Source organism: Neoarius graeffei, chromosome 2 (genome assembly GCF_027579695.1).
Source record: "Neoarius graeffei isolate fNeoGra1 chromosome 2, fNeoGra1.pri, whole genome shotgun sequence".
Classification (NCBI taxonomy): Eukaryota; Metazoa; Chordata; class Actinopteri; order Siluriformes; family Ariidae; genus Neoarius; species Neoarius graeffei.
In genome coordinates this window covers 52,153,862-52,181,751 of record NC_083570.1, presented here as the reverse complement: position 1 = coordinate 52,181,751, position 27,890 = coordinate 52,153,862, and the positions used below count along the sequence as shown (strand labels likewise).

General features: G+C 43.7%; 1 protein-coding gene across 4 annotated transcripts in view; it reads right to left on the bottom strand.

Moving 5' to 3' along the window:
* Positions 1-25,770, bottom strand: part of sin3aa (SIN3 transcription regulator family member Aa) — a 103,185-nt gene extending 77,415 nt beyond the window's left edge. Inside the window, exons 1-2 of one of the 4 annotated variants that reach the window (XM_060914381.1) lie at positions 25,712-25,770; positions 191-402 (exon numbers count right to left, since the gene is read on the bottom strand). In XM_060914381.1, the coding sequence (XP_060770364.1) occupies positions 191-370 (180 nt within the window). In that variant the 5' untranslated portion in view covers positions 371-402; positions 25,712-25,770. Of the gene's footprint in view, positions 1-190; positions 403-6,128; positions 6,150-23,940; positions 24,159-25,711 lie in introns of those variants that run through there. The other 3 variants (XM_060914383.1, XM_060914380.1, XM_060914382.1) reach the window with 3 other exon arrangements.
* Between the last annotated feature and the right edge of the window lie 2,120 nt (positions 25,771-27,890).

Here is a 27,890-nt window from a genome sequence, read left to right as displayed (position 1 = left end):
CAGATTGCAATTTTCTAATATTGAAAAACCCAAGTTTGTGCAACCGAGTGCTCGGGAACACTGTGTTTTAATTGAGAGGTTGGGAAAGCTGTGCGTACCTCGATTACTGGAAACGTTGTGTGATACTGAGGGAATGTTTTGTGTGACAGAGATTGGGAATAGTATGTGAAACTGAGTGACTTGTGTGTACCTGGTAGCTCTGGGGTACAGGGTACTGGATGCCAGAGGTGGGCTGCACGTTGTCGCTCACAGCCTCGTACACCGTTGGAGCTGGAGCCAGAACCCTGTGCTGGAAGCCCTCGGTGCCTCCTGGGAGCCTGCGCTGCTGCGCCGCAAAGCCCGCGTCCTGATCATCCAAACGCCGCTTCATTCTGAACTCATACTCGGGGGGGGCACGAAGACCTGCGGGTGGAACGACAAACTCAATAACCCTAAAGTAAAGAGACCACTAAACTCTCAGACAAATCCTTGTGGAGAATTTAAAGGAACAGTCCACCGTACTTCCATAATGAAATATGCTCTTATCTGAATTGAGACGAGCTGCTCCGTACCTCTCCGAGCTTTGCGCAACCTCCCAGTCAGTCAGACGCGCTGTCACTCCTGTTAGCAATGTAGCTAGGCTCAGCATGGCCAACGGTATTTTTTGGGGCTGTAGTTAGATGCGACCAAACTCTTCCACGTTTTTCCTGTTTACATAGGTTTATATGACCAGTGATATGAAACAAGTTCAGTTACACAAATTGAAACGTAGCGATTTTCTATGCTATGGAAAGTCCGCACTATAATGACAGGCGTACTCACACCTTCTGCGCGCTTCGGCAGCGCACTGATACGGAGCTCAGATATCAATGCGCTGCCGAAGCGCGCAGAAGGTGTTAGTACGCCTGTCATTATAGTGCGGACTTTCCATCGCATAGAAAATCGCTACGTTTCAATTTTTTTAACTGAACTTGTTTCATGTCACTGGTCATATAAACCTATGTAAACAGGAAAAACGTGGAAGAGTTTGGTCGCATCTAACTACAGCCCCAAAAAATACCATTGGCCATGCTGAGCCTAGCTACATTGCTAACAGGAGTGACAGCGCGTCTGACTGACTGGGAGGTCGCGCAAAGCTCGGACAGGTACGGAGCAGCTCGTCTCAATTCAAATAAGAGCATATTTCATTATGGAAGTACGGTGGACAGTTCCTTTAAAAACCGTATCAGTCACACTTCAAAAACAAGGAGTGCACAATATCCCCCGCTGGCAACTATGCCTTAACTCTGGTAAAATGTGACTGAATTGAATGAAACTGCAAAATGTACAATAATGACATAAAGAATCCTGTCAAGTTTCGTGAAATTCCTCCAAAAATTGTGAGAGGAGTTCATTTCAGAAGGTGAGTATTAGGGTTGGGTGGTATTACGGTAAGAAGGTATCCCGAGGTATCCAAAAGTAGCAACGGTATCGGTCTCATTACCGTCATTTTAAAAAAATATATAATATCTAAATAAATATGGAGTACATGAGGTCATAATATAAAATAATAAATTGAAGATCATCCCGAATAACTGTGTGATCGTATTTTCACTAATTCTATCAATTTCCTAAAGAAGTTCTCATCGCGTGCAGGGTTGTTTGTCGTTACCATGGCAACCCTGCGTGACATTTGGAGTCTGACAGAAAGCTTCGCAAGAGACTGAGACCGCGGTTGAAAGATGGCAAGTCAAGATAACGAGTTATGCCGCTTTTCCACTACAAATGCGGCTGAGTCGGGCTGAGCCGTGCCGTGCTGAGCGGGGCTGTTGGAGTTGCATTTCGACTACAACCGCGCTGAACCGTGCTGGCTGGAAGTGGGTGGACACATTGGGTGGAGTTAGCGAAAGTGGGTGGACGTCAGGTGATGTCGTTAAGCAGCGCAAACAGTGACATCAGTGAGCTTTTAAGCGGTAGTCTCACGACCCGGATAGTAAACAATAAACATGGAGGACATGGAGTCGTTAGTGTTGCTGGTCTTGGTGCTGTGGCTTGTTGTCACCGACAACGCGGACAGATACTGGCAAGAGCGTATAGATGAGGCGAGGCGCATAAGGCTTCAGAAATTCTCGTAATTCGTAATTCTTCTCCTTCCGGGTTTACGGTGTTTACAGATCCCAGCGCGCTCGCGGGGCGTGTGAGGACACGCCTCCTCACCAATCAGTGCACAGGGGAGTGTCTGCTCACGCCCCCAGCCTCACTCGGCACGGCTTGGCTCGCTTCAGCCCCACTCCAAAACCGTGCGAGTTTTAGGGGCTAAGCAGGGCTGAAACGAGCTGAGTCGTGCTGGTTTTTGGTAGTCGAAACGCGAGCCGTGTCGGGCTGAAGCGAGCTGAAAAAGGGTAGTGGAAAAGGGCCATTAGTGGCAAAAAAAAAAATACAACATCGGCAGTGTGGCAGTATTTTGGCAGTATTAATATTGATAAAATAATTTAAAAAATCACCAACATCAATGTACGGTTAGCTTATAAGGTTAAAATAATGTAAATGACCGTGCAAAATTGAAAAAAATCTAATAATATGTCCCCTAAGGCACACCATAGCCTGGGGTACTCCACTTCCACGAGATCTCTCCAATGAGTTGTGTTTTGAGTAGGTTACATGAGTAACAACAAGGTAAAATAATATAACGTATGACATTTGGGATGTGGGTAATAAACGTTTGAAATGTCATCTACTGAAGAAACGGAAGAAAACATCGTAGCGTAAACTGTTAGGTTTCTGGTGGGAATTAGCAATGCGCTTGCTATCTTTGTTGGGCGTGTTAAACCGTATGGATTTAAGTGGAATAATTGTAAGGAGTTATGTGATCAAGACAACGTTTTAAGCAAGGTAAGGCCATTTGATTATTAATTTCCCCGCCATGGCATGACGTGGGCCCATATGATTTTGCCTTGTGCAGCTACCGCACATTTGAATTAGGTTCGCCTCATTTGCGCTGAAGAATATGGTTTATCGCGCAGTCTAAACGGACTTGGGTGTTGGTTGATTCTTTTTCTTTTCTTTTTATTTCCCATGCTTGAAAGGGTATGATCCTGCTCATCGTGTACTTTTTTTGATGGAGTAGGTGAAATAGTGCTGCAAATGGCGTTTCAACGCAGACATGTGTAAACGACAGTTGAATGCTATTTTCAAGATGAAGGAAGAGTTGCGTGATGCTTTGAAATATCTCTGAATCCATTCATCAATGCACAAAATTCGCTTTGCTGCTTAATCCATACCACAATGCACACAATTCGCTATGCTGCTTTTAAATAGTACATTTGAGGCATAGGCGCAGGTCTGGACAAGGTCCGCCGGTATAGGCGCACGTTACACAGTAGGCCGAAACAAAATATTATTTTTTTCTCGGTAATACCGTATACCCCGGGAGAAAACAGAGACAGTTTAAAGGTATCAAAATTTGGATACCGCCCAACCCTAGTGAGTACCCTTCCCGGGACGGACATCGCCACGACATAATCCCCCTTCGGGCCTTTCAGCCAGCGGGGAATAAAAATTGTGAGGGGAGTTGATTTCAGAAAGTAAGCACACCTTGATGAAATTGCCAAAGTTTGTTAATAATCAAGGACATAACTCTGGTAAAAATTTGCCCAAATTAAAGGAAATTTCAATATGCGTATAACCGTCATATAACAAAGCCTTTTGCCAAGTTTGGTGAAATTCCTCCGCAAATTGTGAGAGGAGTTGATTTCAGAAGAACATACACCCTCATGAAATTGTCAAAGTACAAGTTATTTAATCAAAGGTCAAAACTCTGCTAAAATTTTTCACAAACGGAATTAAATCTCAAAACATATTACTGTCATATAACAAGGCCTTTCGCCAAGCTTTGAGAAATTTGTCCAAAAATTGTGAGCGGAGTTGGTTTCAGAAGGAAAACGCACACTCATGAAATTGTCGAAGTATAATTTTGTTAATCAAGGGCTGTAACTCTGGTAAAATGTGACCGAATTTAACGAAATTACAATACGTGTATTACTGACATATAACAAAAAATGCTGCCAAGTTTCGTGAAATTCCTCCAAAAACTGAGAGGAGCTGATTTCAGAAGGGGAGTACCCTTCCCGGGACGGACATCGCCATGACATAATCCCCCTTTGGGCCTTTCGGCCAGCGGGGGATAAAAATGGAACCAAAGCATGATATTACACTTATTATACTTTCTTCTATGCTGTTCTATCTAACACGACATCGCTGGTGAATCAGACACAAATGACAGGATCACTGAAAATCAGGCTCTGTAAATGTCTAATTTTAGAGGCCAGGCAGGAGCGGCAAGATGTTTACCTGTAGCATATAGTTAAAGCAGATACGCAGAGCCATGGCCTCACTTTCGTTTATAAATGCCTTGAGACCTCAAGAATGGCACAGGAACAGTTAAAAGCATGAACAATAAATCTAATATAGTCATTTTTATGATTAAAGTGATTTATATAGGTAGCGGTCTGAGTGAATGACCCTGACGTCTGTAACGTCACAGCAGGAAGTCTATCGGTCTCATCGCCATTTCCGCTATACTAAAACACAGAGCTGACTGCAACTCCGATCCTCCATTTTGAGCCAATTTATCGCCATGCCACGTAGATGTGTTCCTGGCGGGTGCAGCAACACGACAGAAGGTGGATTTACGTTGCATTCATGGCCCAAGAACGTTCAAACTGCAAAGATTTGGACGCGTTTTGCGAGCAGTTCACGGGCACATTGGGCGGCTATGAAGTGGTCTCTCCTCTGCTCTGCACATTTTACTGAAGACTCGTACGAGACCTCTGATCTGTTGAGGAGCGTTGGCTATAAGCCCGTACTGAAAGAGGGTGCAGTATCAACAATTAAAGAAAACTACAAGAAAAGGAAAGTGAGTTCAGTTGCACCAGTCCTCCCAGAGTTAGCTGAGGGTTGTTGCTAAAACCTGGGACGGAACGGGACGGGACATATCGCTCGAGCAGTGACCTCCTCGCAGTTGTTGCTAAAACTGGTGACATCCCGTTCCGTCCTGGGTTTTACTAATTGCCTGAGCCGAGTAGTAATGGCGGACTACACAGTATGAAGAAAATGGAGAATGAGTGGAGCAGCTGTCTGATTTCTAAACTGGATATTGCTGCCATCTCACCCTTACGTAGAAGAAGTGAATGAACGGAGAACTGAATGAACAACTGAAAATCAGATTGTTTCAAAACAATCGGCCTTCAAGAAGCGAGAACACAGACGGGTAAGCTCCGACTCTCATTTGGATTTAAAAAAAAAAAAAAACTTGTTTACCTGCATTTAGATTAATACGTGTAACTTGTATTGTGTGTTTAAGTTACCGGTATAAGATTATTTAATTTGCTTCAGAATGTGATTGTCTCAGTTCATCTGATTATTTAATTCGCCTTTTATCAGTGAAAATGCATGCATGTACATGTATGTTGCATAAGTTATAACGCCCATCCTGTTTTAATGAGAGTCAACCCACAATCAGTGAAGTCAAATCAGTCGTAGTTGAGCGAGTCGGTAATGGGATTTCTTACTTTCACCATAAATGTTTATTTATATGACTTTGGTCTACAGCTGTAAAAGGCCTCGGCCTGAAAACCGGTTCCCGCTGTGACGTCACGCGCTCAGGGCTGGCTGGATCAGCGGGGCAGCTCGAACGCCAACTTTGCGGTCGAATTTAACTCTCAAAAATATATTTTTTTTATTCCCATTTATGCAGCATACAAGAGTCAAGGATGGAGATACTATCCACTCAGAAATCTGTTTAAAAATAAAGGCTCTGCGTATCTCCTTTAAGAAACCAGACAAGAATTTAACCCTGGAGTAGTACAAAACTACAAAAGCAACTACACTGCACACAGAAGCACGGGTTCTGAACTCCATAAAGCCATTTTTATTTTTGCTTTAATAGCTTTCTATTTCTATGTTTTATCAATGCTGCACACAGAACCTGGAAGCAATCTGCATCGCGTGTGTGCGCGCGTTACATACTCAAAATACTCAAAAGTCTGAGTTCAAGTTCAGAACAGCCAAACAGCGAAATTTCACCGTCCCAGAAATGGAGCCATCATCCTTTAACTATCGTGCAGTTCTTCAGGCTTTCGTTCACGACTCTCAGAAACTCATTAACTCACCAGTTTATTAAGAGAGACAAAATGAGCTTTGGATGTGCAAAGCCTCTGGTTACGACACTTCAATGATCTTTTAATTCCACCAGTACAGCGTGCCGTCGCCTTGTGTTTGAATTAGGCAGGAGACGACACGCTAAAGCCACGAGGCACATCTTGAACGAAGCTTCCTGAGGACAGAAATAAAATATGAAGACATTTATTTTGTCCACAGTGACGACAAAACGAACCACGACAATGTTAATACGCTGTGTTGTGAGAAAAGCCGAAGGTGTACAAGGTCATCAATGTATTTCATGCCAACGTTATTGAGATTATTCCTGCTGTCCGACAGCCACATGAAATGCCCGAGTGTGCCACACTTACCAAATTAACTGTAACCAGAAGGACATTTGGTAGAGTGCATATCTCCACCAAGCCGCATATTAGAATAGCCACAAAAAAAGAAAAAAGAAAAATCCTGGATCCACAAGCATATCCGGACTTGCATCAAAAGCTAATCAATCCTTCCCTGGCCCAGAGCTCACCTTTCTTCAGAATTTCATCAACATCTGTTCACTACTTTTTGAGTTCTGCTGGGAAAAGGTAAAAATAAATAAATAAATAAATAAAGCTCTGAGAACACAATATCCCCCGCTAGCAACTAGACCATAACTCTGGTAAAATGTGACCGAATTGAACAAAATTACAATATGCGTATTACCAACATACAACAAAGAATCCTGCCAAGTTTCATGAAATTCCTCCAAAAACTGGGAGAGGAGTTGATTTCAGAAGGTGAGTACCCTTCCCGGGAGGGACGGACGGACATCGCCACGACATCATCCCCCTTCGGGCCTTTCGGCCAGCGGGGGATAAAAACCAACCCCGGAGATGAAAACATAACCACCTCCAACAAAGTTGGCGGAGTTAATAATCAGAAAAACAATTGTGATTTTATTTTGGATATTTCTTTATTCCGCTGAAATTAGTTTCTAGTTACGCCACTGCCAGCACAACACACGCTGTGCAACTGAACTGTTTTTAGACACGAGAGTGACTTACATCAAGTGCAGCACATATTTGCATGGATGCTGCACCGATGTATTTTGTTGCGATATATCTTACACCGGTGTAAATTTTGTGGAGCGTTCACACGTCACAAACCTGCTTACTAGAGAGAAGCGTGTTAGCACCGGTGCAGCCCCACTTGCGCTCACACGGCAGTTTTTGCGACCGTGTTATACGATAGTAATAATGCGGAAATTAAATATGCGCATGCGTGAAAATGTACTTCCTTTTCCCGGCTGTCATGGCATCACCAAGCGCCGGGAAAACAACGTGGATGAAGACACCAGTGTTGCCAGATACTGCTGACATTTTCCAGCCCAAAATATGTTCAAATCCACCAAAATGCACTTAAATCCACCCAATCTGGCAACACTGGAAGACGCGCAGTTCTGTTGTTGTTGATATTCGCCATTTTGGAAGCGCAAAATACCAGGATGCAAATTATGCAATGCCCGTATGTAATCAACTCTCCTCCCGCGTAGCGAGTCTACCCCTGTAGCGTTCAGACGTCCCATTTTATATCGGCGCTGCCCCGCAAACTAGCATTTACTCTGGAGTAAATTTCTTAAACCACCTCCCGAGCAGGGTTAGATCTGCACTGGTTTAAGCAGCTTTCAGGGGCTACACCGGTATAACTTTGTACCGTGTGAACGCTCTACCGGGGCAGCCCCGGTGCTACACCGGAGTAAAAGTTGCCGTGTGAACACCCCTTTTGATTTGAACGTACACTTCAGAGCCAGAAACCAGGGTGCACATGCATACAGTGGTTTACCGTAACGACCCCTCGGACTGCTATCCTACGGACCTGCTGTGAATCCTGGAGTGTGTGAAAAAGTTGCGCAGTAGTGTACTATGGACCATTCTGGCATAATTCCCCCCCCATACACACACGCCAACTGGAACGAGATTGACTGTCTTGTGTTTGCCATGTGCCTGAGCGCTTCCGTGTGATTCGCTTAACTTTTTGGACTAGAACTTAGGCATGCTTCACTGCAGTCAAGTTCAAACTTTGAGCTGACGCCTAGTGTGTAAGAAGAGCTCAAAATGAATATTAAACAGAAATATCACGATATTCAACACAACGATATTCTGTCTCCTGCCTGGTTTAAAGCAGATACGCAGAACCTTTATTTTTAAATAAATTTCTGAGTGGACAGTATCTCCATCCTTGACTCTTGTATGCCGCATAAATGGGAATAAAAAAATATATATTTTTGAGAGTTAAAATCGTATAAAATTAGTATAGCGGAAATGGCGATCAGACCGATAGACTTCCTGCGGTGACGTCACAGACGTCAAGTTATTCACTTGGACCGCTACCTACAACCCCGATTCCAAAAATGTTGGGACAAAGTACAAATTGTAAATAAAAACGGAATGCAATAATTTACAAAATCTCAAAAACTGATATTGTATTCACAATAGAACATAGACAACATATCAAATGTAGAAAGTGAGACATTTTGAAATTTCATGCCAAATATTGGCTCATTTGAAATTTTATGACAGCAACACATCTCAAAAAAGTTGGGACAGGGGCAATAAGAGGCTGGAAAAGTTAACGGTACAAAAAAGGAACAGCTGGAGGATCAAATTGCAACTCATTAGGTCAATTGGCAATAGGTCATGAACATGACTGGGTATAAAAAGAGCATCTTGGAGTGGCAGCAGCTCTCAGAAGTAAAGATGGGAAGAGGATCACCAATCCCCCTAATTCTGCGCCAACAAATAGTGGTGCAATATCTGAAAGGAGTTCGACAGTGTAAAATTGCAAAGAGTTTGAACATATCATCATCTACAGTACATAATATCATCAAAAGATTCAGAGAATCTGGAAGAATCTCTGTGCGTAAGGGTCAAGGCCGGAAAACCATACTGGGTGCCCGTGATCTTCGGGCCCTTAGACGGCACTGCATCACATACAGGCATGCTTCTGTATTGGAAATCACAAAATGGGCTCAGGAATATTTCCAGAGAACATTATCTGTGAACACAATTCACCGTGCCATCCGCCGTTGCCAGCTAAAACTCGATAGTTCAAAGAAGAAGCCGTATCTAAACATGATCCAGAAGCGCAGACGTCTTCTCTGGGCCAAGGCTCATTTAAAATGGACTGTGGCAAAGTGGAAAACTGTTCTGTGGTCAGACGAATCAAAATTTGAAGTTCTTTATGGAAATCAGGGACGCTGTGTCATTCGGACTAAAGAGGAGAAGGACGACCCAAGTTGTTATCAGCGCTCAGTTCAGAAGCCTGCATCTCTGATGGTATGGGGTTGCATTAGTGCGTGTGGCATGGGCAGCTTACACATCTGGAAAGACACCATCAATGCTGAAAGGTATATCCAGGTTCTAGAGCAACATATGCTCCCATCCAGACGACGTCTCTTTCAGGGAAGACCTTGCATTTTCCAACATGACAATGCCAAACCACATACTGCATCAATTACAGCATCATGGCTGCGTAGAAGAAGGGTCCGGGTACTGAACTGGCCAGCCTGCAGTCCAGATCTTTCACCCATAGAAAACATTTGGCGCATCATAAAACGGAAGATACGACAAAAAAGACCTAAGACAGTTGAGCAACTAGAATCCTACATTAGACAAGAATGGGTTAACATTCCTATCCCTAAACTTGAGCAACTTGTCTCCTCAGTCCCCAGACGTTTACAGACTGCTGTAAAGAGAAAAGGGGATGTCTCACAGTGGTAAACATGGCCTTGTCCCAACTTTGAGATGTGTTGTTGTCATGAAATTTAAAATCACCTAATTTTTCTCTTTAAATGATACATTTTCTCAGTTTAAACATTTGATATGTCATCTATGTTCTATTCTGATATGGAATGTTGAAACTTCCACATCATTGCATTCCGTTTTTATTTACAATTTGTACTTTGTCCCAACTTTTTTGGAATCAGGGTTGTACAGTATATAAAATCACTTTAATCGTAAAAATTACTATATTAGATTTATTGTTAACGCTTAAAACTATTCCTGTGCCATTCTTGAGGTTTCAAGGCGTTTATAAACAAAAAGTGAGGCCATGGCTCTGCGTATATGCTTTAAACACAACATGTTGAGCAAAAATAGTGTTGGAGGACACAACACAGGAAAACTCAGAGAAACAAGATCCAAAAGACTTTCCTCCATTAAGTTTTGTCAGAGGTGAGATTCAGGCGAGATCAACTTCCGGGAATTAAAGAGGCCGGCTCACTGTTCCCAGAATCCTCTGCACCAAGTAGCGAGTCACCATTTTCGATGCTATTGATATTCCGGAAACAATCCGCAACGATGCGGCGACATCCTAGGCCACAGACCTTAAATTGTAATGTGAACTTGAACAGATTTTGTCACCGTATCTATAGTTTAAATCCTTTTGACTGTTACAAACCGGTTTCGTACAGTTATTCCTTTGTAATGGAGCAGAACTGGTTGCGGCTGTCTGCAATAGAAAGAAAAGATAAGGGATGCTGTGTTCAAACCTTCCATGTATGACACACAGATGAAGAAAAAGTTCGAGATGGGCTTCGAAAGGGTCATTAACAGTGAATTTGTGGTGGTTTCGCTGCACAGAGTGCTGAGAGAGTCGCGGTCACATACTTTCAAAACAAAAGCAACAAACGGGATTAGGAGAACGGTCAACCGACCCTTTCATAGACTCGTTTTGTCTGAGCGGTGAAAAACAAAATACACTTGCACATAAGGTTTATGAAGCATACTGCACACCACAAATGCATTGATGATGGAGAGTTCTGGTGTTCTCGACTGGTTTTAGTCCAGTGATTTGGTCTACAATCAAAATTCCCCATTCGAGAACGATAATCTTAAAGCTAGACGGCCTTTCGATTTCATACAATCGGTGAAATTTAGTTCCCTCTGAAATGTGGTCATTGTGATGGACGTTGATTTCTGTAATATCTCTCAAAACATCAGGCCATCCTGTAGCTGGGAAGCTGTTTAATTTGAGGCGATTCCCGAACAAATACCGTGCGTGAAATCGCTCGCTTCACGCAGTCAAGTAGACAGAAGAAGTCCGTGTGCACATCTACAGGTTTACCTTTGACGGTGCACTGACAGTTCCATCATTCTGTCGCTAAACGAACAGCCGATCACACCGAGGTGCTCGCTGACCGCCAACATTGATTAGTTTGGTCCTGCGTTTCCTTTCCTTCGCAACATAACGTCTTTTTCTTCTCACTTTCCGTTACTGTAGTCGGTCTCCGTTTTCCTCTCCTGTTTCAAATTTGTATCCCACAATGCCTTGCGTGAACAGGGAAAGCCCACCACGTCATTCATGATGGAGTATCTTGTATTGGGTCATGGTGAAGCAGGAAAAAATAGTGGAGAATTCAGGGCCACGTGGCCCTAAATTCATTAATTGTTCTCTTTAAAAAAAAATTTTAAGTCAGCGATCCGAATTCAGGGCGGCATGGTGGTGTAGTGGTTAGCACTGTCGCCTCACAGCAAGAAGGTCCGGGTTCGAGCCCCGTGGCCGGTGAGGGCCTTTCTGTGTGGAGTTTGCATGTTCTCCCCGTGTCCGCGTGGGTTTCCTCCGGGTGCTCCGGTTTCCCCCACAGTCCAAAGACATGCAGGTTAGGTTAACTGGTGACTCTAAATTGAGCGTAGGTGTGAATGTGAGTGTGAATGGTTGTCTGTGTCTATGTGTCAGCCCTATGATGACCTGGCGACTTGTCCAGGGTGTACCCTGCCTTTCGCCCGTAGTCAGCTGGGATAGGCTCCAGCTTGCCTGCGACCCTGTAGAACAGGATAAAGCGGCTACAGATAATGAGATGAGATGAGATCCGAATTAAGTAGCTTTCAGTCCACTAAACAAAAATAACTGGGTGTCAGGGAAAATTCTTTTTATGACCTAAACTTGAAAAATCTGAAAGGCAGTCTGCCTTTAATTCAAGTTCAATTAATTTACAGATTAGGAACGCCTAAAATCAACAAATGTCACGCTTGTTACCCAATATCTGATGATGCAAAAGGAGCTGTTAGAAATAACTCGTCATTGAATCATAAACTGTCTACTCCACAGAAAAAAGCGTTGTGTGTGTGTGTGTGTGTGTGTTGTTTTTTTTAGGTGTCACATTGCAACACCACTCAGGTTATCCTGAAGTCAGGATACTTGTTACGGGATTTTAAAATCTATGGAAAAACTTTTTAAGTCTACAAATATAAATTACCCAAAATTCTAGCAACGTTAATAAACAACAAAACAGATTTAAAGTTCTACTACAATATTACCACCAGTTGGTTTTGTTTGTTTATTTTGTTTGGAAAAAAAGATCTTAATATTTGCATTCTCTCTGAAAAGCATATCATGACAGAATTTATCATGATCATGATATAATGCTGCATCACCCAGCCATCATCTACTCCTATCTGGAGGACATGAGTTTAAGAATTGCTATTCTGTACGAGCTTTAACGACCAAAACGAGATCCCTGCTGTCATGGCCATGGTTACTAAACACACTGAGGGTATTTACAGGTGGTTCCTTTTCAGGTTCGAAGTCTGGTTCATTTAAACCCCCGCCACACACACACACACACACACACACACACACATTTGACAGGGAACGGCGCAGCTGAGAGCAGAGGGCACGGCAAGTTCAATTCATAACACAGAAAAACAAACCGGGCTGAAAGCAATGCACAGTGCACAGCTGGGTGCAAAAAGTTTTGCATTCCTGTAAAGATAGAACATTTTTTTTTGTACATTATGTGCTGCAGATGTTCATCGTGAATGTGAACCAAAAATAGCCCCAAGCTTCATGTTGTAACACTGCCAGACACCGTACGCTGCTTTCAGCTCAGGTCTGGAGAACGTCACAGCAAAACTCTGAGCTCTTTCCAAACTATTTCTCCGCTTTAGGTTTTACAGGAATAGACGAATCGGTAGCGCAGGCGCCGAGGACGAGCAGATTTTGTGCCTGGGTTAGTTTCTACTCCAACATGTGGTATTAACATCTGTCTGGAGTGATCTGATCAAAAGTGGACGGGTTAAACCTGCATCTCCACTTGTGATTGGATTTCATACATCGTTTCCACTGGACGAAGAGTGCCATGGACTTTAACCCTTTCAGCACTGCAAACCGCTCGAACGGTCCGGAAAACATGGAATCTTTCGAAACGACAGACAGCGAAAGTGATCTTGTGTATTGCTCACCAGTCAGGGCGTTTACATGCACATCCAAATCGAGCTGCTGTCGGTAATCGAGCGAAGGGTCCCAGCAGGGGTGCCAGAGAAATCCAATCCTACATGCATACTGTGAAATCGAGCTATTGTGTGAGGTGCATTGTGCACCCGAGCCACAGGTGGCGCTACACACCCCATCGTGTTGGTACACTTCCGGTTGTCGACATGAAGAGCTATTCAAGAGTATAAACAAAGGGACTACAGGCGGAAATTAGCATGTACTGCTATAACCTGGTACAGACATCTGTCTTTACCACAAGGATAATGTTTAATCTGTACACTGTCCCTTTTAAAAATAAAATAAACTCTAAACTCTAAGAAGAGTGTTTGTAGTTTGTATGTATGAACAGAAGTGTTCCTAATAAAGTGGGCGGCGAAGGTGAAGTGTCATGCCGACCGAGGCTGTTGTGTTTCCCGCTTGTGGTCTCGTCACTCCCGGAAGGGGCAGCGCTGAAGTAAGTAGCTCGACTCCGTAGCTCGATAGGGTTTACATGCACCAAGTAGCTCGGCTACAATCGCATAATCTAGGTCGTGTAGCTCGATTGCGAGAAATCAAGTTCGGTTCAATTTCAGCCGAGCTAAGGTGTTTACATGCCATTTAGAGCTTCGATTTCAGACGAGCTACGGCAGAAATTCGATTTTCTCTACGTGCATGTAAACGCACCGAGTGTCATGGCACACCGCGATCCTGGTCTCGGTGTCATCGGGAAACCCCCGTGTATCGTATATACTGACTCGTTGGGCAGTCTGATTCCCCAGGATTTCCTATGACATAATTTAGATAAACACAATCTTATTTTAAAGCTATCCTGCCTTTCAGATTTTTCAAGTGTAGGTCATAAAAAGAATTTTCCCTGACACCCAGTTATTTTTGTTTAGCGGACCAAAAGCTACTGAATTCGAATCACAGACTTCCAATTTTATTATTAGTTTTTTTTTAAATAGAACAATTAATGAATTTAAAGCCACATGGCCCTAAATTCTCTGTTATTTTTTCCTGTTTCACCATGACCCAATACAAGATACTACGTCATGCATCATGTGGTGGGCTTTCCCTGTTCACGCAAGGCATTGTGGGATACAAATTTGAAACCAGAGAGAAAAATGGAGGACGCGAATGAAACGTGAAAGACCGACTACAGTAACGGAAAGTGAGAAGAAAAGAAGACGTTATGTTGCGAAGGAAAGAAAACGCAGGACCAAATTAATAAATATCGGCGGTCAGCGAGCACCTCGGTGTGATCAGCTGTTCGTTTAGCGACAGAATGACGGAACTGTCAGTGCACCGTCAAGGTAAACCTGTAGATGGCAGTAATGCAACACTGTGGATGCCACCTGCTGTAAAACCCAAAAGAAGGTGGTAAACCTGCGCATGCGCACACGGACTTCCTGTCTGCTTGACTGGATATTATTTGCTAGGGAATCGACTCAAATTAAATAACTTCCCAGCCACAGAATGGCCCGGTCTTTTTTTTTTTTTTTTTTAGATATTACAGAAATAATCACAATGACCAAATTTAAGAGGGAACTAAATTTCACTGATTTTATGAAATTGAAAGGCCGTCTACTTTTAAGTTAATTAGAGTTACACATCTTTCTTTTGGTAAATATTCATAGATAAAACATGAATTTACCCATGTTACTTTTTTATTATTATTATTATTATTATTATTAATAATAATAATAATAATAATAATAATAATAATAATAATGAAGTTTGACTTGTCTAGCACCTTTCTCACACCCAAGGTCACTTCACAATTACAAAAAAGTCCACCAAAAGAGGGTCAGGGTGTAATTCCAGTGGTGTCAAAGTCCTTCCCACATCATGTGGCACCGATCTCCGTTTCCATAGCCCTCGGCCTCTTGCCTATTAAATAGCTAGGGTTACGGGGGGGGGGTGGGGGGGGGGGGTGTTAGTCCTCTGGTACCCATGAGAATTTGACTCCCCAGTCGCATCTGTATTGCAGCGTGCCTTGCCAGACAGCAGTAGGTACCATTTTTATGATGGTCTTTGGTATGACCCAACCAGGAGTAGAACTCGTGATCTTCCGATCGAGAGGCAGACACGCTAACCACTAGGCCAACTCGCGGATGTAATTCCAGTGATGTAGCTGCTCACAAACTCACCAAAAGGCACACGAAGGTAAATCCCACACTGCCTGCACAACCATCGCGACGCCACCGGGCAACATCACTCAACACACCGCACCAAGCACAGACGCACTGCCACACAGAGCTCTGGACGACCCCGATGTTAAAAAGAGCAACGAGCTCACTGCAGTCCACAGCGAGGAGGCACAGGCATCACCCATGACAGACCAAGGACCGAAGGGAACCAACGCCCAAAACTGGGTCTGGACCTACATCACAACCGGCGGACAAAACATTCAAACAAAGAACAAACAAACCATGCAATCCCAAAATAAAAACCAAAAGGAAAAAAAAAAAAAGATAAAAAGCTCCAGTTAGAAGCAGCAGCCAAAATGCGCACAGCGTACTCTCAACCAGAAACGGAAATACAGATGTATTGCCATAACTGTTACATATTCTCAAAGCAGAATTCCTCTCATTTCCAACGGTACCAAATATGTCACCGTAGCGCACACACTAGCTCAGGGCTTTTCAAAGTGTGGGGCGCACCTCCCCTAGGGGGCGCCAGAGTTCTTCCGGGGGGGGTAACGTGAGGAAAAATAAACCAGAATAAGTTACTATTGCAGACATTTAGCGAACTTCAGCTAGCCTTTGCCAGAGACAAAATGGATGGATTTTTAGTACCTAAAGCTACAGTGAGTGAGGAGACAGAGTCTGGGCCAAGCAAAAAAAGAAGGAAGTATGACCACGATTATTTAAAGTTTGGATTTTCATGGACTGGATCTGAAGATGCTCCACTGCCACAGTGTGGTGTCTGCCACGAGGTGCTAGCTAACGATGCTATGAGATGTTTAAAATGTGTAAAACAAGATGTTTTTTTAAAAAAAAAAAAGCACAGATGTTTAAAATATGTAAGAAAGAGATTTTAAAAAAGCTCATATGTTTTAAATGTGTAAAAAAAGATGTTTTCAAAAAGCACAGATGTTTAAAATGTGTAAAAGAAAAAAATAAAAATGTGTACAACCTTTTTTTAAATACAAATGGAACATTAAGCCTAGGTCACAACCGGACGTACGATGTTTTGGCCGTGCGATTTTTGGCGTTTCCCAAATCGCTGCGGTTTTTTTTTTGTTCATGGAGAAAGACACGCATTGGCTGTAAGTTTGTCTTGCAAAAAAAAACGTAAGTGCCCGTAGAATTTGTTTAACATGACAAAGAACCTCTGCGGCCAGTCTACGGCTCGAAAATCAGCACGTCACACGCGCGCCCTCCGTGCGTTTCTTGCGTTTTTTGCACGTAGACCGGCCGTAGGAGCACATACGGCTGGTTGTGACCGAGGCTTTAAAAATATAGCAACAACACTTCGCATTTCTTTTCAGCGTTTTCTGCAAGATTTGTGCATTATCTTTGTTTTGTACAATTGGAGAGTGAAAAAAGAAAAGGAACACCAGGCGAAAGTTTGGGCACCCCAATACATCCAAGTTCTCAGGTAACTTACCAAGGTTCCAGACCTTAATTAGCTTACTGAGCTGTGACTTGTTCAAATTCTTCATTAGGAAAGGTCAGATGATGCAGATTTCAAAGCTGTATAAATTCTCTGACTCCTCAAACTTGCCCCTAAAATCAACAGCCATGGGCTCCTCTAAACAACTCCTTCGCATTCTGAATAACAAAATAATTGATGCTCACAAAGCAGGAGAAGGCTACAAGAACGCAGCAAAGTGTTTTCTTCAGGTAGCTGTTTCCTCAGATTGTAATGTTATTAAGAAATGGCAGTTAACAGAAACAGTGGAGATCAAGGTGAGGTCTGGAAGATGAAGAAAACTTTCTGAAAGAACTGCTCGTTAGATTGCTAGAAAGGCAAATAAAAACCCCTGTTTGACTGCAAAAGACCTTCAGAAAGATTTAGCAGACCCTGGAGTGGTGGTGCACTGTTCTACTATGCAGCGACACCTGAACAAACATGACCTTCATGGAAGAGTCATCAGAAGAAAACCGTTCCTGCGTCCTAGCCACAAAATTCAGTGTATGAAGTTTGCAAATGAACATCTAAATAAGCCTGATACATTTTGGAAACAAGTCCTGTGGACTGATGAAACCAAAATAGAACTTTTTGGCCACAATGTGCAAAGGTATGTTTGGAGAAAAAAGGGTGCCAAATTCCAGGAAAAGAACACCTCTCCAACTCTGAAGCATGGGTGTGGATCGATCATGCTTTGGGGTTGTGTTGCACCCAGTGGCACAGGGCACATTTCATTGGTCGGGGGAAGCATGGATTTGAATAAATACCAGCAAACTCTGGAAGCAAACATCACACCACCTGTAAAAAAGCTGAAGTTAAAAAGAGGATGGGTCCTACAATAAGACGATGATCCAAAACACACCTCAAAATCTACAATGGAATACCTCAAGAGGCCCAAGCTGAAGGTTTTGCCCTGGCCCTCACAGTCCCCTGACCTAAACATCATTGAAAATCTGTGGATAGATCTCAAAAGAGCAGTGCATGCAAGACAGCCCAGGAAACTTGCAGAACTAGAAGGCTTTTGCAAGGACGAATGTGTGAAAATCCCCCAGGTAAGAACTGAAAGATTATTAGCTGCCTACAAAAAGTGTTTACAAGCTGTGATACTTGCCAAAGGGGGTGTTACTAGGTACTAACCATGCAGGGTGCTCAAACTTTTGCTTTGGGCCCGTTTCCTTTTTTGTCATTTTGAAAATATAAAAGATAAAAATAAAAAAATTGTTTTTGCTCAAAATATAAAGGAAATGAGTCATCTTTAACTTTATGCCTTTTGGAGATCATTTCATCTTGCTTAACTGTTCACAGTAACAGCAATTTTGACCAGGGGTGCACAAACTTTTGCATACCACTGTAGCAGTGCTCAGCTGAATGTGGGTTTTTTTTTTTAATGAATCCTCTCTCCTGTATCTGTACGGGCTCTTTTGAACGTTTCCAGTGCACTTTTTTCAAGTGAAACAAAAGATGACGCGATGAAAGAAGCTGCCGTTATAGCGTCATCGTTGTCCGTTAGCCGAGTGGTGAAAAGCTCTACCGTTCAGCGGGATTTCCAAGCAGTCACACAACGACTGGGTATTTTCCAGCTAAGACAATAACGCTGTCGATTAGGCGGTCCCTTGTTAACGTCCGAGTTACTTTTGAACTACAAATATTAACTGGCCGCATGTGTCCCAGACCTCCTCCGAATGTGCTCAGCCATCACATCATGCGCATGATAACATCACATTTATAATGTAGCTCGATGTGTCCGAGCAACGAAGGACCGCGTGACTGACTGTCACTGTTGTGTCCTGAACATACCGAATCGTTGCAAGACTGTCTGAAAGCAGCAAAACGCTCCTCCTCCGCTAAACTAACGGATAAAGGTGATACCATAACAACAGCTTCTTGTACGTTTCATTCACAGCCCATGCGTGGTTCAACAGCCCACGTCTGGTTCAACAACCTGAAAGAGAAAATAAAACAAACCGTACACCTGACCACAAACTTTTAATTTGGTGTGTCCATGCTTCATGATGATCTGCATCCTGCTGCGCTACACACGTCACCTGAGGTTCTACATGATTGTTTCCTTTAACTACCCGCCTTAAAGCAGATACGCAGAGCCATGGCCTCACTTTCGTTTATAAATGCCTTGAGACCTCAAGAATGGCACAGGAATAGTTTTAAGTGTGAACAATAAATCTAATATAGTCATTTTTATGATTAAAGTGATTTATATAGGTAGCGGCCTGAGTGAATGACCCTGACGTCCGTAACGTCACAGCAGGAAATCTATCGGTCTCATCGCCATTTCCGCTATACTAAAACACAGAGCTGACTGCAACTCCGATCCTCCATTTTGAGCTAATTTATCGCCATGCCACGTAGATGTGTTCCTGGCGGGTGCAGCAACACGACAGAAGGTGGATTTATGTTGCATTCATGGCCCAAGAATGTTCAAACTGCAAAGATTTGGATGCGTTTTGCAAGAAGTTCACGGGCACACTGGGCGCCTATGAAGTGGTCTCTCCTCTGCTCTGCACATTTTACTGAAGACTCGTACGAGACCTCTGATCTGTTGAGGAGCGTTGGCTATAAGCCCGTACTGAAAGAGGGTGCAGTACCAACAATTAAAGAAAAAGAAAACGAAAGTATTTATTTAATTTTGTTTTTTTAAAAGTGAGTTCAATTGCACCAGTCCTCCCGGAGTGAGCTGAGGGTTGTTAGTAAAACCTGGGACGGAACGGGACGGGACATATCACGCGGGCAGTGACCTCCCCGCAGTTGTTGCTAAAACCAGTGACATCCTGTTCCGTCCCGGGTTTTAGTAATTGCCTGAGCCCAGCAGTAATGGCGGACTACACAGTATGAAGAAAATGGAGAACGAGTGGACCAGCCATTTCTAAACTGGATTTCTAAACTGGATATTGCTGCCATCTCACCCTTACGTAGAAGAAGTGACTGAACGGAGAACTGAATGAACAACTGAAAATCAGATTGTTTTGAAACAATCTGCCACAAGGTCGGCCTTCAAGAAGCGAGAACACAGACGGGTAAGCTCCGACTCTCATTTGGATTAAAAAAAAAAACGTTTACCTGCATTTAGATTAATACATGTAACTTGTATTGTGTTTAAATTACCGGTATAAGATTATTTAATTTGCTTCAGAATGTGATTGTCTCAGTTCATCTGATTATTTAATTCGCCTTTTACGTTTTATCAGTGAAAATGCATGCATGTTGCATAAGTTATAGCACCTATCTTGTTTTAATGAGAGTCAACCCACAATCAGTGAAGTCAAATCAGTCTTAATTGAGCAAGTCGGTAACGGGATTTCTTACTTTCACCATAAATGTTTATTTATATGACTTTGGTCTACAGCTGTAAAAGGCCTCGGCCTTAAAACCGGTTCCCGCTGTGACGTCACGCGCTCAGGGCTGGCTGGCTCAGCGGGGCAGCTCGAACGCCAACTTTGCGGTCGATTTTAACTCTTAAAAATATATATTTTTTAATTCCCATTTATGCAGCATACAAGAGTCAAGGATGGAGATACTATCCACTCAAATTTATTTAAAAATAAAGGCTCTGCGTATCTCCTTTAAGTTCCTACTTTCAGCTTAGTTAAATATGTTTCGAACCAAAGAAGAAAGAAAGCACAACTTTATTCATCACACACTTGTGAAATTTCCTCTCTGCATTTAACCCATCTGAAGCAGTGAAAACACACACACACGTGAGCACTGAGCACACACACATACCCAGAGCAGTGGGCAGCCATGCTAACAGCGCCTGGGGAGCAGTTGGGAGTAAAGGCCTCTGCATGCTTGTGCGACAAGGCTTTCGCAGATAGCTTTTCGCAGACAGTTGTAATTTATCGTTGAGCGGGGAGTAATAGGCGTGTGCGATGTTATTCACCGCCACAACGCAAGGGGGCGCGAAGTCGCTAGAAGTAGTTGGTGGGTGTGGTTAATGGAGTGTTTATCCTCCGGTTACTTATAATGACTAGAACTTTTTTATAATGACTAGAACTGGAGTCATATAGATGTCCGTACTTCTTCACTTCCTCAATCAACCGCTCTTCGTGCTGCTCCATCTTCGCTCGTGTTTTTAAAAATGCCGGTCGTGAAAACAAAACAAACCGGGAAAGTAGGGAAGCGGAAGTGCATGTACAGCGGATGTAGAGTGGACCAATCAGAGCCCTCTTGTCTGCGAGGCTTCTGCGGTGGTCACAATTTTTGGGAGGTGCGTGCAGAGCGTCTGCGAAGGTGGGGGGGCTACGCAGACACTGTCTGCGACACCGTCTGCGAGGACTGGGTTGTCAGCATAAATTGGCCTTTAGGCGCCTTGCTCAAGGCCGTCCCATATTAACCTAACCGCATGTCTTTAGACTGTGGAGGAGAACATGCAAACTCCACACAGAAAGGCCCTCGCCAGCCACTGGGTTTGAACCCAGAACGTTCTTGCTGTGAGGTGACCGTGCTAACCACTACATCACCGTGCCGCCCAAAGATCCAAACTTTTTTTGCTCTTTTGTCTCCTACGGTGTACTTTAGATACATTTCAGCGCCGTGGAAAACTATATAACTCTGACTGAGAAAGCTGAGAATGTGTGTGTCCTTTCTCTTCATGGTAGTTTGACCACCTTGGACAGAGTGTACCCGGTCCTCTCAAACACACCACACTGTCAGTAAGAGTACAGGGTTGTTTTACAATCAGGGTATACAAGCTAAAAATCACATTTAACACTTATTATCTTCAATATCAAAAGGCTTGACTAAATAAACTTGGTTGTTTATTGTAGCCCTGTGATAGCTCTATTTACCATGCAAAAAAAAAAACTTTGGTGATAACGTTATTTTTGGTGAATGTATGGCAATATGTGTCATATTTAGCAAAATTACTCGTGTCATTTAGAAAAAGTGCTTTTTGACCACAGGTAGCTCCAAAAGGGATGCACTTACATCATTCTTTATACCATACAACACATATTTGGTTCCATATCATTGGAAACATAGTTAAGTTTTAATGTTGAATGACTAAGTTTTTAGACCATTTTGATCAAATTAGTATGGAATTGTGTCAAAAAAAAGTCCTCTCCGAGACAGCTAATTTTTCAATATAAAATAACATATCTAAAATGATTATTTTCATCCTAAAATGTGGTCAAGATATTGGGACATAAATAGACAAAACTAACACAAAGCTTACAGCCTTATATTTAAAAGCACTGTGGAAGTAGTGGATTCTGAATTGTCCAAAAAAAAAAAAAAGTCCTCCGAGAATCACTTCATTTGTTTTTCCCATCTTACAGCAGATTACACAAAACTACCATACACATACACTACCGTTCAAAAGTTTGGGGTCACTCTGAAATGTCCTTATTTTTGAAAGAAAAGCACTGTTCTTTTCAATGAAGATCACTTTAAACTAATCAGAAATGCACTCTATACATTGCTAATGTGGTAAATGACTATTCTAGCTGCAAATGTGTGGTTTTTGGTGCAATATCTCCATAGGTGTATAGAGGCCCATTTCCAGCAACTCTCACTCCAGTGTTCTAATGGTACAATGTGTTTGCTCATTGCCTCAGAAGGCTAATGGATGATTAGAAAACCCTTGTACAATCATGTTAGCACAGCTGAAAACAGTTGAGCTCTTTAGAGAAGCTATAAAACTGACCTTCCTTTGAGCAGATTGAGTTTCTGGAGCATCACATTTGTGGGCTCGATTAAATGCTCAAAATGGCCAGAAAAATGTCTCGACTAGATTTTCTATTCATTTTACAACTTATGGTGGGAAATAAAAGTGTGACTTTTCATGGAAAACACACAAAATTGTCTGGGTGACCCCAAACTTTTGAACGGTAGTGTAAAACAACATATCAAATGATTATTTTCATCCTAAAATGTGGTCAAGATATTGGGACATAAATAGACAAAACTAACACAAAGCTTACAGCCTTATATTTAAAAGCACTGTGGAAGTAGCGGATTCTGAATTGTCAAAAAAAAAAGTCCTCTCCGAGAATCACTTCATTTGTTTCTCCCATCTTATAGCAGATTACACAAAACTACCCTTGTACACATGTCAAAAAATGACCTGAAATCTCTTCTTTAACTGGGACAAGAACCAGTTTGAATCTATTTGAATTTTGGACCCCTGTGAGACAAACTTTGTACCCTGATTGTAAATAAAAGTGGAGGAGTGTGTGAGCAGGACAAAATCACAGGTTGAAGAAGTTTTGCACCATTGCCTTATGGACACACAGGAGGCATGCTGCAGAGCACAGCATTACGCCATTGTGCTGCTACACACACACACACACACAGAGCCAAAGTGCCACCTCCTCTCTCTCTCTCTCTCACACACACACACACACAGGTCTCGTCTGAACAAACTTGTACCGTTAGTCCGAGCTTTACCCCGAGCTTGTGTGCTGGAAATACAGCACCACAACCAAAATATACGTCTGACGTCATTCCTAATTCACCACAGTACTTCAGTGTTGCCGAGTGTGTGTGTGTTATCCACCTCTGTGCCTAAAGGCCTGTCACACTGCTCCAAACACACACACACACACACACCTTCAAACCCTGAACAAGCTACATGCACTACAGGAGCTTAGCAAGCTAGCTAACACCAACCTACACACACACACACACACACACGCGACTAGCTCGCGCTCTCTATATGCATGCTTGTACACACTGGTTTGATTTATTCGATTTTATTTTATTTAAACAAACACAGCCCTCTGTGGTTAACCCTGTGTCCTGGAAGCTAACTTTGCTCCTGAGTTACAGCGCACATTGCAGCCGAGCGACCACAGCTAGCGGCTCAAAACACGCTCACTCACGCGCACGCGCACACACGCCGAGGATTAATCTACACAGAAAAGCATCGAAGGCACAATGTTTGTCCGACGTTCTGATTTTCTTGAACAAATCCCACAGCGAACAGGTCATACTCACCTCCTCGGCACTTGCTAAGCTAGTCGAGTTGCTGAGCTTCACACAAAATCACAATCAACTTAAAACTAGTCGAGCTCGAGACTAAAGCACTACGTGTGTGTGTGCGTGCGCGCGCGCTGCTACCGGTTCTAACTGCATGCTCTCGATTAAACGCTACATCGGGTTAAATATTTAAAATATTATTATTATTATTATGCGCAATACAACAAAATGGTCTGGATTTAAAAAAAAAAACCTCTGAAAACAACCCAGTTCAGCTCTTTGTCGAGAAGGCGTGACTTTTTCCTTAACACCCGCCCATTGAAGATGCTACTAGCTCCGGATTGGTAGACGCGTCGCTCTCATTGGACGGCTCGAACGCCACTCATATGTGAATAGCTATCCACGCAGGTTCAGGTTCAGCCCACGCCCGCCATTCAGACTTAACACACACCATTTAAAACCAATATATGATCGAGATTCGAAATCTCGTCGAACTATAAATGAATAAAACGACACGTTATCACGTGTCTAAGTCTTGGCGAAACGGTTTTGAAGCAGTGTTTGTGCGTGTGGACACTTGTTTGGTTGCTAGGTTTCCGTCCACAGTTCAAGACGAACAGTTCGTTCTTCATCTCAACCGAGTTAAAAGTTCTCTCTGTGCACTGAGAATGTAACCTCTCACAGTCACAAGCCCCCGAATACACGAAGAAGAAAAAAAAAGAGAAACGCCAGGACGACCGCCCAGATTTTTTTTTTCCGGTTTAGGTTTTGACCAATCAGAGTACGCGAGTTTGTTTTTTAAACAGCCCGCCCCCTAAAAGGCGTAACGGCTAAATTAAACCGTCGCCCCACCCACGAGAGGGCGGAGTTAAACACTTGCCCGGGATTCCTACTCGGTTCTGACTGAGCAAGAATACACAGTCTCGAGCTCCAGCTCTCGAGATCAACGGGCGACATTTTGAATATTCAGTCGATTAAAATACGTAAACGAGGTCGATGAGTTTTACTTTTGGTTCGAGCGAAACGGTCGACACGAATACAAAAGGACCGAAAAACGCGATCAGTTATCGTTACAAAAAAAATAAATAAAACAAAAACAAAAAAATCGTATCGGGGGGGGGACAATTATAACCGCGCAGGCGCAAACACACGCGCACACAAAAGAAAGCGTTAGCGATTGTGAATGTGTGTAAAAGTCTCCTGTCCCCTTTAATCCGCCACACACACACACACACGGTCACCGCTCCGTCCCGCCGAACAATAGACTCCGAAACCGAGTCTCACATCCACAGCGCGACATGTCTGACTGTAAACAGCATGGTTTTGCTTTTTCCTTTTCCACAACCCCAATCTAAAATGGACGACACAAACTAAAGTCAGAGTTTCTTTGTTTACTCCGCGTTTTTAACAAGAAAACCGTCTAACCGACTCGCTACAACACAACTCCCTCCTCTCTCTCTCTCCTTCATCCCTCTGTTAACTATTTACAGCTGAAAATAAAAGGCAGAGGAGATTTCCAGGACACAGCAGGAACACCTTCATTCAGCACAGAAGAAGAAAAACAAAAGCGACGTTTCCATCAGTCTGAGCCCCTGTGTGTGTGTGTGTGTGTGTGTTTGGAAGCCTTTGACTAGCCACCTTGCTGTCTTTGCTGCTTTAATTTGTCATTAGCGAGCAATTTCTACAGAGAAACGTCGTGTGCTAGCTTTCGGATCAGTTACACGCATGATTCCGCGTTGTAAATCAGATATAATAGACATTTTGTTTTTCTTGTCCAGCTGTTACGTACCTAGGAAAAAGAAGCCTCTTACTCCGGATTCGTGTTTGTAACAAAATTGTTGGGCACGCCCCTCTGTCTTCTGATTGGTCGACGAGGATATTGACGTAATCACGACTCGAATGTGAGCCGCCAAAATACTGACAGGACAGTGGGAGTGAGGGGGAAATTCAGCTACTGGGGGAAATGGTTAAAATGGTGCAGAGATTTGGTAATGAAGAATAAAAACAAACACGCAACTGAGACCGTGTAGGTTTTTTCCAGGTTCCAACGTTCCTTCCAGGCCCTCTCCAGGTTTTTTCCAGGTTCCAATGTTCCTTCCAGGCCTTCTGGGCTTTCTCTAGGTTCCAACGTTCCTTCCACGTCTTCTGGGTTTTTTTTCCAGGTTTTAACGTTCCTTCCGTGTTCTCTCCAGGTTTTTTCCAGGTTCCAACGTTCCTTCCAGGTCCTCCTGGGTTTTCTCCAGTTTCCAACGTTCTTTCCACGTCTTCTGTTTTTTTTTTCAGGTTCCAACGTTCCTTCCGTGTTCTCTCCAGGTTTTTTCCGGGTTCCAACGTTTTCTCCAGGTTCCAATGTTCCTTCCGGGTCCCCTCCAGGTTTTTTCCAGGTTCCAACGTTCCTTCCAGGTCCTCCTGGGTTTTCTCCAGTTTCCAACGTTCCTACCAGGTCCTCTTGGGTTTTTTCCAGGTTCCAACGTTCCTTCCAGGTCTTCTGGGTTTTCTCCAGGTTCCAACGTTCCTACCAGGTCCTCTTGGGTTTTCTCCAGGTTCCAACGTTCCTTCCAGGTCCTCCTGGGTTCCAACATTCCTTCCGGGTCCCCTCCAGGTTTTTTTTCCAGGTTCCAATGTTCCTTCCAGGTCTTCTGGGTTTTCTCCAGGTTCCAACGTTCCTACCAGGTCCTCCTGGGTTCCAACGTTCCTTCCGGGTCCCCTCCAGGTTTTTTTCTAGGTTCCAACGTTTTTTCCAGGTTCCAGCATTCCTTCCAGGTCTTCTGGGCTTTCTCCAGGTTCCAACGTTCCTTCCGGGTCCCCTCCAGGTTTTTTTCCAGGTTCCAACGTTCCTTCCAGGTCTTCTGGGTTTTCTCCAGGTTCCAACGTTCCTTCCAGGTCCTCCTGGGTTCCAACGTTCCTTCCGGGTCCCCTCCAGGTTTTTTTTTCCAGGTTCCAGCGTTCCTTCCAGGTCTTCTGGGTTTTCTCCAGGTTCCAACGTTCCTTCCAGGTCCTCCTGGGTTCCAACGTTCCTTCCGGGTCCCCTCCAGGTTTTTTTCCAGGTTCCAACGTTCCTTCCAGGTCTTCTGGGTTTTCTCCAGGGTTCCAACGTTCCTTCCAGGTCCTCCTGGGTTCCAACGTTCTTTCCGGGTCCCCTCCAGGTTTTTTTCCAGGTTCCAACGTTCCTTCCGCATTCTTTCCAGGTTTTTTCCAGGTTCCAACGTTCCTTACGCGTTCTTTCCAGGTTCCAATGTTCCTTCCCGGTCCTCTCCAGGTTCCAACGTTCCTTCCATGTCTGGCTCTTGGGTTTTCTCCAGGTCCCAACGTTCCTTCCACGTCCTCTTGGGTTTTCTCCAGGTCCCAACGTTCCTTCCATGTCTGGCTCTTGGGTTTTCTCCAGGTTCCAACGTTCCTTCCATGTCTGGCTCTTGGGTTTTCTCCAGGTTCCAACGTTCCTTCCATGTCTGGCTCTTGGGTTTTCTCCAGGTTCCAACGTTCCTTCCATGTCTGGCTCTTGGGTTTTCTCCAGGTCCCAACGTTCCTTCCACGTCCTCTTGGGTTTTCTCCAGGTCCCAACGTTCCTTCCACGTCCTCTTGGGTTTTCTCCAGGTCCCAACGTTCCTTCCACGTCCTCTTGGGTTTTCTCCAGGTCCCAACGTTCCTTCCACGTCCTCTTGGGTTTTCTCCAGGTTCCAACGTTCCTTCCATGTCTGGCTCTTGGGTTTTCTCCAGGTCCCAACGTTCCTTCCACGTCCTCTTGGGTTTTCTCCAGGTCCCAACGTTCCTTCCACGTCCTCTTGGGTTTTCTCCAGGTCCCAACGTTCCTTCCACGTCCTCTTGGGTTTTCTCCAGGTTCCAACGTTCCTTCCATGTCTGGCTCTTGGGTTTTCTCCAGGTCCCAACGTTCCTTCCACGTCCTCTTGGGTTTTCTCCAGGTCCCAACGTTCCTTCCACGTCCTCTTGGGTTTTCTCCAGGTTCCAAC